Source organism: Carassius gibelio, chromosome B6 (genome assembly GCF_023724105.1).
Source record: "Carassius gibelio isolate Cgi1373 ecotype wild population from Czech Republic chromosome B6, carGib1.2-hapl.c, whole genome shotgun sequence".
NCBI classification, from domain to species: Eukaryota; Metazoa; Chordata; class Actinopteri; order Cypriniformes; family Cyprinidae; genus Carassius; species Carassius gibelio.
The window spans coordinates 14,004,334-14,017,606 of record NC_068401.1 but is presented as its reverse complement, the minus strand read 5'-3'; the positions used below and the strand labels follow the sequence as shown (position 1 = coordinate 14,017,606).

Below are 13,273 nucleotides of genomic sequence, written 5' to 3'. Positions count from 1 at the left end.
AACATTAAAATTACAGTTCTAACATTTATTGTTGTTTTTCCTTTAATTTCAGATGTTAAACCTTTGCTTTTACTTTGGCAGGGAAACATCTTTTGAAATGCCTCTCTATTGACAGATTTTGACAGATGTGGATCAGCATTTACTTCAAAGCAGCATTACTCACATGAAAAGTTCACACTTTGAAATGCACAGCACATCAGATTACATATTTATATAATTACAACAGTCCTTGGGATTTGTGTTTTTGTGCTAAACAATGTCGTGTTCTCAGGCATTGTAAGTATTTATGAAAAATGGGGCGCCAAATTTTTTCATATACTCGCCAACACTGATTCTTATTCACATTTGGCACTTGCAAAGTGTTATTTTAGGCCCTACCCAAATGTGTTCTATTATTACGTGCACTTGAAAGCACACGCCAATTAAAGTTACCTGCTGGTGTGAGGCACACTGCCGTAGCTTCCACGAGGTACCAGGACAGGGGAGGTCGGGGGTGGTGAACAGGTTCTGGACATGACTGAACTGGGGCCTTTCAGGAAGGAGTCTGCATACATTGTCTGCATAGATATCTGTTGAAGACTGTCCGCTGCTAATAAAACGTATGACACAAATATTTAGATACTTAGATAAAAGTACATAAAGTAACAAACGGACTCAAAATTGAGTACAGGTTATGCTTCCAGATTCATTGCTTACGGTTGCCAGTTTTGAGAGGAACATCCCATTCTGGTGGGGGGGACTCTTTCTCTCCTTCTGATCCGCTGCTATGACCCAATTCCTGCATGGAGCCATTGACTGCAAACTTTCCAAGTTGAGATGGCCGATCATCACCCATCTTCCCACTGACTACTCAGGCAGACAGAATAAAAGGGGTTTAACAGGGAGTTAACAGGGATTCCAAAGTTGGGTGGAAAGCTGAAATCTGACACTTACATTTGCTCAGAGCTCGTGGTTTGGGGACACTGTGAATTCCTGTATTGGCAAGGGTTTTGGTGAAGGTCTTGCGCTGCTTATCCTGTTTTTCCAGGGGAGTGACATAAGGGAGTTCTAGGGAGCTGTACAGAAAAAACACTGATATTAAAAAAGATTCAGAGTGAGAGTAATGATGGAGATGGTGAAGATAACCTGTGTAAGTCTGATGAAAAGTTTAAAATGTTAGACCCCTCTTGAAGAACGAACAGGTGTGCAGCATTTTTAAACAAAACCTAATCAAAATTCATTTGGTGTCCAATTTGGCATTTCGAAATTGCTCAGGAGCATGTATTTCCTGTCTTTTATTAGCTGTTGAACTTTGTCAATCTGTCATTGGTCCATGATGTTTATATTAGAGATGCACCATTGCAAATTTTCTTGGTGGAGTCCGATATCTGATTTTTTTGTTAGTGTGATCTGCTGATATGATTTTTGCAGATTTGCTGATTTTTTTTCTAAGAACTATAATTGACAGCATATACAAACAAATATCTTCTTTTCTTCAATGCAAAGTTTTATATTCATAAAATCAAAAGAGTAAAAAGTCATAAAATAAAAACTAATAAAAAAAAAAAAAAAAGGCAAACAACAGCACAAATAAATGCAATAGAATAAAGAGAGTTCTGAAACTAGAAGTTTTTATCTAGGTAAGAAATACTACACAAATTAAAGTAGGGCTGTGCAAAAATAATTGAATGCGATTTTCATGCGCATCTTGTCAGTAAAGGCACTCCTGTGATTAATAGTATATCTCCAGCACATGCGTTTAGAACAGGGTTGCCAGGTTTTCAAAACAAAACCTGTCCAATTATTTCTCAAAACTATACCAATCGCGTTTCGTTCTGGGCGATAAAATAAAATTTTTTTGGCGGGGTTACCTTGGTAAAATTAGCTTTTTAGAGGCTAAACATCACATTATTTGTATTGGGGTCGCTTCGACCCACGGACACGAAAAACAACCGCAGACTTGGCAACACTGGTTGGCCTTTAATACACAGAGCCTTAGTTTACTGACAATCAACACAAAATCTATTTCAAAATCGGAGGCTATTCTTTGTCGATTTTGAAAGCGATTTTGCGCAGCTTGTCGGTGGACTATGGCTCTTTGTAGTTAATGCCGCTCCACCTGAATAAGTGTTGCCAAGTCCGCGGTTGTTTTTCATGTCCGAGGATTGAAGTGAACCCAATCCCAATAACGTGATGTTTAGCAACCCTGCCAAAAAACATGTATTTTAACCCTGGGATGCAATTTTTCATCGGGGAATCTCCTGAAAACATGATTGGGTTAGTTTTGGACTAGTTTTGAGAAGCAAGTGGGCAGGATTTGTTTTGAAAAACTGGCAACCCTGAACGCACGTGCTGGAGATGTACTTCTAATCACAGGAGCGCCTTTACTGACAAGATGCGCATGAATATCGCATTCGATTTTTTGCACAGCCCTAAATTAAAGTAATCAAATGTACATTCTTAAATTGAATTTCTGTAGTCTTTATTGTAAAAATGTAATACAAATTAACGCTTACCATTAAAGTTATAAAATGTATTCAGTCAAGAGCAGAAAGTGATTTTCTTTCTATGATTAACAAAGACAGGAGTCTCTCTAAGCATTTAACCACGGACCCATTATACTGTTACACAACATGCATTCTCAACTATTTAATGTTCCAAAAATGACAGCTTTTAACTTTATACTTGCCAAAACGGGCATTTTGACATAATTCTGTATGTGTTTGAATGTTAGCCACTAATTTTGGTATTTGTGGCTCACAAGCTGTTGTGACTGAGTGAGACTCGAGCACTCCACTAATATAGATCAGTGCTGGTGTGCGCGCTTTTGGTTTAAGCGTGAAACCTGCAGGAATGACTAAAATAATGCGCAGTACAAGCACTATTTAACCAGTGTGAATGAGGCGTGTGTGAGAGAGAAAGGGTCATCGGAGAGAAGAGAGCAAGAATATGCGGCTGACGTTATTGCCTCTGTCACTGGTAACAAAACGGATCGGCTTGAAAAGAAGCGAGACTGATCGGCCGGTCACTGATCCTGGCCTGGAATTTCGATCCTTGACCGATTGATGGGTGCATGTCTGGTTTACCTAATAGGTTGATGTGGTCTGGGGCTCCACTTTATTTGACATAAAATGTATTCTTTACAGAGAAACTGTAAATGCACTGGAAAGATACTGTATAGTTGAAATTGAACTTTGTGATACTGACTTCTTTTTTTTTTCACTGTAAAGCAGTTTAAAGTCTGTGTGAACAAGAAGTTGCTGCCGACTTTTTTCATTGTAATGACATATTTCAAGCTGAAACGGAATATTGAATAGACGGCATGGTTTTGTTTGCGCTCCTCCTCTCTGTCGCTCACTCGTAGCAATCTAGCAATGTTCTCAAACTGACGTGATCAGAAAAGGAATGCCATTCCAGAGTGGAAGTAAATGTTCAGAGTTTGATTAAAGATTACTAAGATAAACTATTTTTTTGTTCTTCTTGGTTTAACTTGGATTCATTGTTTACAAAAAGACTAACAATATGTGCTAGTAAAGTAAATAAAGTCAAAATTTGGATTTCATATGGACTTTAAGCCATTTTTATTAAAGCACTATATAAGTAAACAAGACTTGACTGGGGTAATGATGAAAACATTCACATTCCTGTGATCAGATGCTTTCCTATCTGCTCTTTTCTCACTGCTGTCATCATTGTGGTGTGTTTGTTGTATTATTGAGAGGATTGCGTGCAGCACATTTTTAAATATTCATCCAAGCACAGCTCCCAGCAGAGCAGCACATGGCAATGCAGGCATATCCTACCTCTTCACCATCAGTATCGGGGGCCTAGTGACACAGAAATCACACATCAACTTCAGTGACAGCTCTGAACAAACCTGGATTTTTCCACTTGATTCTCTTTCTTTACGGCTGGTTGTTTCTTAGTTTTTGGTTTAGTGGGGGAGGGAGTAATTTCTTCTCTTTCTTTTCCATTGTCCACTGACACAGACTTTCCTTTCATCTTCACGGACTCCTGGTTAATAAAACAAATTATAGTCAGAGAGTGCAATTAGAATGTACATTTTAGAGCAAGTGTGTTTTGGGATTTTCTCAGGTGGGTCTAGCACATTTTTACGTGTATGTACCTCTTTAATATTGGCCTCCATGTCTGGGTTAGAGGTCTCTGTGGTAGTAGAAGAGCTGTCATCGTTGTCTGCCAGTGGCTCTTTTAAATCTTCTCCTTGAGTCTTTCCCTTTGTTTTCCTCTCTTTCTCCTCTTTCTTTTTAAGAGCTTTTGTTTTATTCTTCACTTTCCCTTTTGAATCAAGCACTGGAAAACAGAAGTAATTTAACAAATTATCATTTTAATATTATTATTGTGCATAAATTGTGATAAATTAATCTATATTGATATGCTGATATATTGTTATATATTACCTTTGTTTTGTGAAGACTGTTGTGAATTGTGTTCTGAAGACACGTTAATGGCAGGAGATTCGGGCCTGTCGAGGTCTTTATCCATAGCTGCCATAAGTCGGCTGTAATCCTGTTCCTCTGTACTGTTGGCCCTTGTGCTGTTTGACTGTGAGGGTCCTGCGCTCGGGAGGTCCTCAATGAGGCCCGAGCCCTGCTGCTGCTGTTTGGAACTCCGGGCCTTTCGGTTAGTGAGCTGGCTGATTCCTTGGCCGCTATCTTTATTGAGCGGAAAGCTGGAGGAGGGTTGCATAGATCCAGAGCGGCCTGAACCAGATCTGGGCTTGCTGTCTGGCAGAACACCGTTGCTGTTGGAACTGGAGTGCGGACCACCCTGCCGACCCCCAGCCCGCCCACCAACGCTCGACCCGTACATTCCTCTTGTCGAGTTCTGGTTTGAGTCGGCAAAATCATTCAAGCTGCAACAGATCAAATGCATTTTGTAAAGCATCTTACATAAAATGCAAATCAAATAAGAATTTACACTTCTTTAGAAATTAAGAACATAAAGTAAAAAAATATTCTCACTCACTTAGCATCACTTTGAATTCGTACAATTTCCCTGAGATCGAACGGTTTTCCAGTCTCCATGGGAGAGTTGGATTCCACAGACAGCCGTCGTTTGAAAGGCTCCCATATTCCCTGCGCCTCCAGATAGGCAGTAGCGATGACCAGCAGGAACATGGAGCTAGAGAAATATCAGACACGTATGTTATTAATCTCAGGGGTTTAAAATATAGCAATATTATACATTAAAAAGAATGAGATAAATACTCCTAATACAATATAAACAATGCACAATTTACATAATTTCTATAAGCAAACATTAGTTTAAAGGGGTCATGAACTGGCTTTGTAGTTTTGATTTTGTACTGTTCTCCCGAGGTCCACTTATGTTATCAAGATATTCACATAAAAAAAAATAAACATCATAATTTAGAAGTTATAGGCTATTTTCTGTCATATTTTGACCCCCCTCATTAGAACAATGTTTTAAAAGGTGTTGCAGATTGTAGACTCTATGATTAGCTAACAGTTGTGTATGTTTGATAGCCGCCATCCTTCTTAGATGGACGTTGCTGTGATTTAGGTTAAAAACGCATAAATACTCATCAAACGATCCGTTTAACAGACAAAGTAATAGTGATCACGTAATTAAGAGAGTTACTCACACTTGTGTGGGGTGACATCGGATCCAATAAAGTTGGCACAGCGTTGTCTTTTAGTTTTAATCTTTCTGAAAATCCAGTGTCGAATTGTGCCTTGCTTGTAAACGAATCCGTGGTAAAATGAAGTGAACAAAGTACCCAGTTCTTACTGACACAGTCTTGTTTGGTGTCTGCATGGACCTGCCTTTGCCACTGCCTTTGTCATTACCCACTACATGCGCAAATCAGTGGGCGGGGCTAAACAGGCAGTGATGTAGAGGCAGACGCTGATCTTCTGTGGAGGCGGTGTTTAGCCACACTATTATATCATAAAATGGCACATTCCACAACTTGGCATTTTGGCAGACGCTTCAATATAAGCTGTTTTTTAGACTAACGAGAGAGTTTTGAGTTCTGAAACGTACAAAATGTTTTTATTGCGCGATGACATCGTATTTATTAAAAGATCAATTTAGATTTCTCAGTTCATGACCCCTTTCACATGACTTGCTTTAGTCTATTTTTTTAATTTTTTTTTTTTTTTTTTTTTAGAAAGAAACCCCAATAAATCTGCAAAAAGCATTGTGGACAGTAAATTCTAAACATTAGATTAAAAAAAAACAAATCAGAATTGTGTGCGGTGTAAACAAAGGCATCATTTGGACTTTCTTAGCCATCAGGTGATCAGATATGAGAAATCAGACCTCATAATGAGGGAGACGATGATGTAGAGCTCGAGCTCCCAGTTGGGGCGGGGAAGGGTCTCAGCACACACTGCCAGCATGTGATATGGCAGTGACGCATTCAGCACAAACACAAACACCGAACCCCCCGCAGTCACCAACTTCAGCTCCCGGATCACTCTGGATGATGTGAAATCTGGTGTAAACCTGTAAGAATTCACAACACAGAAGAGAGTTACTCAAACTGTGACTCAGAAACCATTCCAATATGCTGATTTGGTGCTCAATTATAGCTACTATTAAAAAAGGGTCTTTTTATTGTCAATGTTGAAAACAGCTTAATATTGTTGTGAAAATCATGATACATGATACATAGAATCTTTGATGAATAAAAGAAAATTCAAAAGAACAGCACTTATTTCAAAACATTCAAAACATCTTTGCTGAGGCATCATTACTGAATTAAAGTATTAATATTACTTACCCGAAACATTTGAATAGCAGTGCAATTGCAATATTATTGGTTTTACTAACTTTTTGTTCAGAATAAATGCAGACTTGGTTAGCACAACAGAATTATTAAAATAATAATAGAAATCAGAAAACCATGAAATCACTTACAGTATGACGAGGTCTTTTGAAGTGTTTGGTTTGAGTGAAAATTCTTCACAGTTGAGAACTTTGAAGCCATAACCCTCACATGCATTGCCACTGATCTCCATAGATCGGATGTGAATTGGAAGAAGCCCCGTGTTCTCCAACCTGAAAGTCCTTCGAAGAGTGAAGTTTGGTTCCTTGGCTTTAGCTTGAAGAAATAAGTAACACAGACATTTAGTAAGCATAAGTAGTATGTAAATAGAGGTACAGAATCTCAAACTAGTTTATAGCAATAAACAACATCTGAAATTTCTGACACTTACCTTCAGAACAGTCTTTGAGAAATGCCTCGTTGAGCTTAAACCTCAGAGAGCTGCCGAGACCTGGGGTTTTACCAGCCAGTCTCAGACTCTCAGTGGTGCCTTGACCATGAACCATGATCAAGTCTACTACTGTCAAGTTGTTCCTGCGCAAACGTGACAAGGGTAATGTACAACAGTACTCCCATGGCATTCTATTTTCTGTATTCATTTTGGCAAACTAAGCTCACCTGACGACTAGCAGAGAAGAGACACTATGACTGGTGATGGGTCTAAACCGAACGTTGAAGGACTTCACTTCCCCAGGCATAAGGAGCATGTTGTATACATAGGGCCGCGTTAAACCTTCAACAAATCCTGTGGAACTCTTTATCACTGAAGACTGACACACATACAGAAATCATTAGCAGCAGAAAACCACTGTACAGCAATTCTTAATTTTGCTGGATATCCTAAAAAGAATTTTGGAAAGTGGAAGAATTAAGTAAAATGTATTCTATTAAACAACAAAGTGTCACTAAATTGTTACTTACATGATTTTTATAAACCTGGAATTCCAGTGTATTCATGTCAAGGTTGATGTTAGACAACTTTCCTAAAGGAAACCTTTAAGAACAGCAAAAGACATCAGATGAAATCAGTATCAGTGCTACACGATATTGCAAAAATTTCTATGATACATACTGTGATATGAAAAAATACAGGACTTTCACAAGATTACTTAAATAGCTCTATTTTTTTTTTCAATTGAATTAGCTAGCTATATTTAGTTTTTATAATATCACTCTTGCTATTTTTCACAGATAATATAAATAGATCTTTATACATGAAAACATGGTCTATAAATGGTTTAGTGCATAGAAGGTGCCTCACCTGTCAGCAAGTCGACCTGTGAACACTGATGGATTCGGGTAAAGAGCCAAAGGAACAACCTGAACGTAGACTGGGACATCGGCTGAGTTTTCTAGAATCACTTCCTCTTCCTACAAAGACGCAAGTTCAAGTCAATGTATTTGACTTGAGGGAAAATACTACAGTTGATGTGTTAAATGTGTTCAAGTGAGCTGACTCGTGTCTACACTCACCGATGAGCTGTTGGTGTTTGTGAGAGGAAAATGAATCTGTTGTGATGAGTTGACCAGCGAGGGCCATGTGAGCTGCGCTAAGATCTTGGCCTGCACATTCTTCTGCAGATCTGTGTTCACTTCAAAGAAAGCTTCAACCCTAAACAAACAAGAGAATCACATCAAAGATACTATACATCTTTTGCATGGTAATCTAAAAATGCCTTAAAGCCAGATGTGTCGGACTCACTCGAGTCCTGATTGCTCTTTGAGCTCCCGCCATCTTTTCAGGAGCCGCTGATGTAGATCTACATCAGCATCCCATATGTCCTCCTGCATAACTAAACCATGGGGCCTTGATTCAGCTGCAGGAAAAACAAAACGCACAAGAGGAGTATTAAATGAAACCCATGCTTTAAAAAAAACTAGTAAATTAGAAAATAAGACTTTGAGATACAGAAAGCATACATTTTAATACAAACGGTAATCCCACATAACAGTGATCACCACACTGCAAGCTGGCATCAAAATAAATGTTTGCTATCTGGAGAAGGAGTAAAAAAAAAACTCAAATTAATTTTTCAGGACATGAAACATCTCATTCATCCAAAATTATTGTACATTGCAATATTGTAGTTATAGCGCGAAATAAATGGAGAAAACTGTGGGCAGGTGCATTTAAGTGAGGGTAGATTTAGAAAAGCATTATAGTGTTGTAACTGGGCCTGGCACCTTGGACTTTCGTCTGGGTTCCAACTCCACTTTGTTATTGCGAAGTCGTTTGAAGTAAAACCGGACGTCCTCTGTGAGAGAGCGAATTTGATGAAGCCTAACTTTCTGTGAGAATGAACTCTGGATGCTGAATCCTTGGTGAACAACTTTTCCCTACACACAAAAAAAAATACACACAGTAAAAAAAAAACTATTCTAAAATGGTCCTAAACCTAATGAATGGTCTGCTGTTGTTTAAAAATAACAGTGGTTTGCAAAACAGGTCATGTTAGCGCATGGCACTGGACACAGGGAGTGGTGTTCAAACAGTTCCTGGGGGTAAAAGCAAGGTAGAATCACACATGCTCACATTACACGTGTCTTCATTACTTTGAAATCTCAATGAACAGGTCATTTTGAATTTTTTTTTTTTTTTTAAATAGAGACAAAAGAATACTTATGACTTATAATTTTGAAAAGGACACTGAGGATAAAAAAAGGTTACCTAATTAGATTAACTTAATTAGATTTACTTACCGGGAATGAAGGAGGAAGAATGATTTGTTTAGGTGAACAGCTTAATGTTCCTACTGCTATGAGAGCCTTTACAGGGATGGTCAGTATCTGAAATAGACACAGAACAACTGAAGACTTGGAAAGCACTGCTCATTTGTTTCCATTGTGGTGTTAAAATGTGCCACTGTCATACATGTGTAAATGGGTCTCTGTGAGAACACAGTCACTGATTTATAAATAAAAATATTCTAACAGTTTTTTTTTTTTTTTTACATAATTCTTATATATATACTCACATGTATCCACATTCACATGTGATTCTGTTTGCTTATTAAATACTAGACAATGGAAAAAACTTGGACGCACCCTTAAAGTGACTGTAAATGAGTCATTTTAACAAAAGCTATGCATCACACCTTTCTGAACTTTTATTACAGTGCATATTTTAAAATACCTTGAACCATGAAACTTTCAACTTTCATCAAACGTTCAACAAAATGTATAAAAAACGTATAAAAATAAAAATAAAAACTTTCTGAAATAAAAGAAAGTTCTAGGTTACTTTGCATATGGTTTTAGTCAAGTTTAGTCATCTTTTCCCGGCAGTGCGAAAAATCCAAAGTGTTTCCACATTTGGGATTCAAAACGTGAACATGCAGAAAGAATTCTCCAAGAGGTTAGATCCTCTGCCTCTGTCATGGCTTTGCTTTCTCGCAACGGCTTAAAACGTATACAACGGCATCTTATTTGAAAAGGAATCGCTATAGTTTGCTATTGCTATTGTTCTTTTCTCGCACCCCTAACATTTATCAATGGTATTACTTATTTTAAAGTTCACAGATCCCTCTTCTCGAGCGCCAGCTTTAGCACAACAACCAACACCATTTTGTGGAAAAGAAGAACAGAGGTAACAGTTTCTGGATCAAACACATACCTCATAGTCTGTTGTAATATGTACGGCTCCATCATATATGCCCTCTAGAGCTTTTGCCACCAAAGTGACTTTAAATGCTGCGTAGTAGCCTGAGGCTAAAATGACCTGTGAGGAAACAGACATGCAATACGGAGTTAAAAACACCTACATGTTCTGTAGCAATCCTGCTTTTCCTAAACAGATGCACATATATACTCCAATTTAAGTTTATTAGGATGTATACAAAAGACAGTGTTCTAACTCAAACATTTCTAACTGGCCCACTCGGTCTATATTGCCTTACTTGGGGTCTTTGGGAAATGAAAAATGTCTCAAATAATGTCATTGCTTGCAGTAACCCAAAACCACAAATCTTGCAACACTTCTGCAATTTTACCACAAGTACGGACATGCAAAGATTCCACCGGAAGTCCTATGACTGCCTGCAAATATAATACAATCTGTACAATCTGAGATAGCCATGTACGGAGTTATTTTTCCAAACTTTAAAATCTGCAACATTTTCACTGACATAAACATCATAAAAAGTTTAGAATACATAACAGTTTCATAAAATAAAATGTTATCTCTGTTTATTGTAGGAGGCTATGCTATTTCAGTTCTTTGCATTGAAGTTTCACCATTACTCAGCATCCCCTATTTTGTATGTGGATTATAAATCCTTATCATATTTATTATGAGATACAGAGTTATCATTCTTAGTTAATGAATAAGCCGGCATAAAGACAAGCTGTGCCCTGTGTAAAACTGTCCAAACTAGGGATGTCAAATTTCGATTATTTCCATGATCGATCGTCGTTTAAATTAACGATCAATTAATCGATTAATCGTTAACCATAATACTGCAAAATGCGTCTATTGCAGGCACGCAGTCAGCGGTATGACAGGATGTGCAAAAGCCACACACACACACAAAACGCTCTCACTTGAATTAAAGAGGTTTTAGTCTGAATAAAATGCTAGTAGCAGGATTATAAAATGAATAGATGCGATTATGATCATTTGATAAAATGAAAAGAGCGCGCCATACTTTTGAGGTCATTTTACTTTGTTGACAGTTTCCAATCCCGCACGGAGAACGCTGAACGCGCATCTTTAAATGGTTTTGTGGTGCTCGTTGTTGTATTTTAAAGCACAATTGCAATGTTTTCAACTGACATTATTGTATAAAATTATCCGAAATGTGGAGCGCGTGTGACTGCGCTGCACATTAAGTGAACTACATCGGCGCTGCTGCACCAAAACACAGTTGCTCACATTAATTTGATCCTGCTGGATTCTGTCCTAGAAAATGTCCGATTTTTAAAAATCCGGCATACTGCGCATTAGATCGTGACAGTGCATGCGTGCAGAGGAGGATGAGCGAGCACGGCTTTGGCTAGATTTATTTGGAGGTTATTGCTCATGTCTCATTCGGCACAAATCGAAATGTTTCCATATTCGCAATGTATTTGAATGTTAAACTATTATTTATAATGTAAACTAGGCTTGTACTTAACACGCATTCGCATATAGACGGAAAAGATGATCCTCTTCATATGAGCAAAAACGTCCTTGGAACAGCAGAGAGGACCGGTATACTACGGTCTATTTAAACTGACCAGTGTAACCTTTTAATGTTTAGTTGACATTTTATTTTGATAATGAACAGACTGCGATGTAAGTTTGAATCGCTAGAATACGTGTGCAGCAGGCTCCGGGGCGATCGAAACAGCTGAGACATTAAAAAAAAAAATATATTTTCCGCAGAAGTGTTTACTTTCATTTGTGCACACTCACAATAAAAACAGAAGATTTGTGCTCTTGTAAAATAAAGCAAACAAACAGAATGCGTTGTCATCCTTTTTTTTTTTTTTTGTGAACTTATGGAGCGCCCACACTTCTGTTTTAAATCCGTTAATCTTAATTAGCCTATTTAAGTCGGATATATTTCGCATTGCCTATTTAAAAAAAAAAAAAAAAAAACATGAAAACAAATTGTTATTTTTATGTTGGGCCTATTACTTAGTAGGCTATAAATTTTCCTTAAAGCATCCCATTTTGTCCCAGGGCTTAGAACCTGTGCCCTAGTCAGGTCCATGCAGAAACTTGTGAACGATGCTCGGCGTCATCGTTTAGCGACAGCAGTGAATGCTCCAGGAATGTGTCGGTCACAGCGCCTATTAATCGCTGTTTTGAATCCAGCAATTATTTATTTAGAAATGATAAGATCTGATTATGACAAGTGTGGTATAAAAACTTTGTTTATTAGAGGAATAATAGGTTAACTGGAAAATGTTAGCTCGCGACCATGCTTTTGGACCCCATAGTCTTCATTTACGCGGCTTTGTTCTGGTTTGCCGGTTGGTCACGAATTTCCACAAATTCAGTATATTTAGGCATCGTTTCTTTTCCTAAATCTTCATAGTCTAACCCTCTAATTTCCCAGGTTTATTTTATTATCTTTCGCTTTTAATAACTGTTTTCGCATCTCTTACTGTGGTAAACATGGGAAGGGAAATTAAAGATTTCATGAATTAAGAATTCGTTCGATTTATTAATTTGTTCCCTTATTTCACTTAAATCATGGGTTATTTAGGGAACAAAATTAATGAAACATGGACAATTGCCACATGAATAATTCGTAGGAATGAATTAACAAGTTGTAGGAATGAATAGACTAGCTGTCCTGTCACTGTGTCCCGCAGCCCTGCAAAGCGCACGATATAAAACAGTTATCTGATGAAATGATTAGTAACTACATTTCTATTGCATTTAATGTTGAAGAACTTTTATGTTGTTTCTATTTTAATGTACTTTAAAGTTTAAATCACATTAAAAGCTTAATTTGTACATTGTGAATGAATGATGATGCTTTTATATATCGT

General features: G+C 37.7%; 1 protein-coding gene across 2 annotated transcripts in view; it reads right to left on the bottom strand.

Moving 5' to 3' along the window:
• Nucleotides 1-13,273, bottom strand: part of LOC127959782 (transmembrane protein 131) — a 35,766-nt gene that overhangs the window by 4,169 nt on the left and 18,324 nt on the right. For both annotated transcript variants that reach the window (XM_052559162.1, XM_052559163.1), the window contains 19 exons: nt 10,407-10,511; nt 9,494-9,580; nt 8,978-9,130; nt 8,714-8,789; nt 8,496-8,610; nt 8,267-8,405; nt 8,055-8,164; nt 7,715-7,787; nt 7,412-7,563; nt 7,185-7,327; nt 6,886-7,069; nt 6,286-6,471; nt 4,966-5,121; nt 4,398-4,852; nt 4,106-4,290; nt 3,857-3,993; nt 934-1,055; nt 697-846; nt 433-589 (listed from right to left, as the gene is read on the bottom strand). In XM_052559162.1, the coding sequence (XP_052415122.1) occupies nt 433-589; nt 697-846; nt 934-1,055; nt 3,857-3,993; nt 4,106-4,290; nt 4,398-4,852; nt 4,966-5,121; nt 6,286-6,471; nt 6,886-7,069; nt 7,185-7,327; nt 7,412-7,563; nt 7,715-7,787; nt 8,055-8,164; nt 8,267-8,405; nt 8,496-8,610; nt 8,714-8,789; nt 8,978-9,130; nt 9,494-9,580; nt 10,407-10,511 (2,885 nt within the window). The remainder of the gene's footprint in view (nt 1-432; nt 590-696; nt 847-933; nt 1,056-3,856; nt 3,994-4,105; nt 4,291-4,397; nt 4,853-4,965; nt 5,122-6,285; nt 6,472-6,885; nt 7,070-7,184; nt 7,328-7,411; nt 7,564-7,714; nt 7,788-8,054; nt 8,165-8,266; nt 8,406-8,495; nt 8,611-8,713; nt 8,790-8,977; nt 9,131-9,493; nt 9,581-10,406; nt 10,512-13,273) is intronic.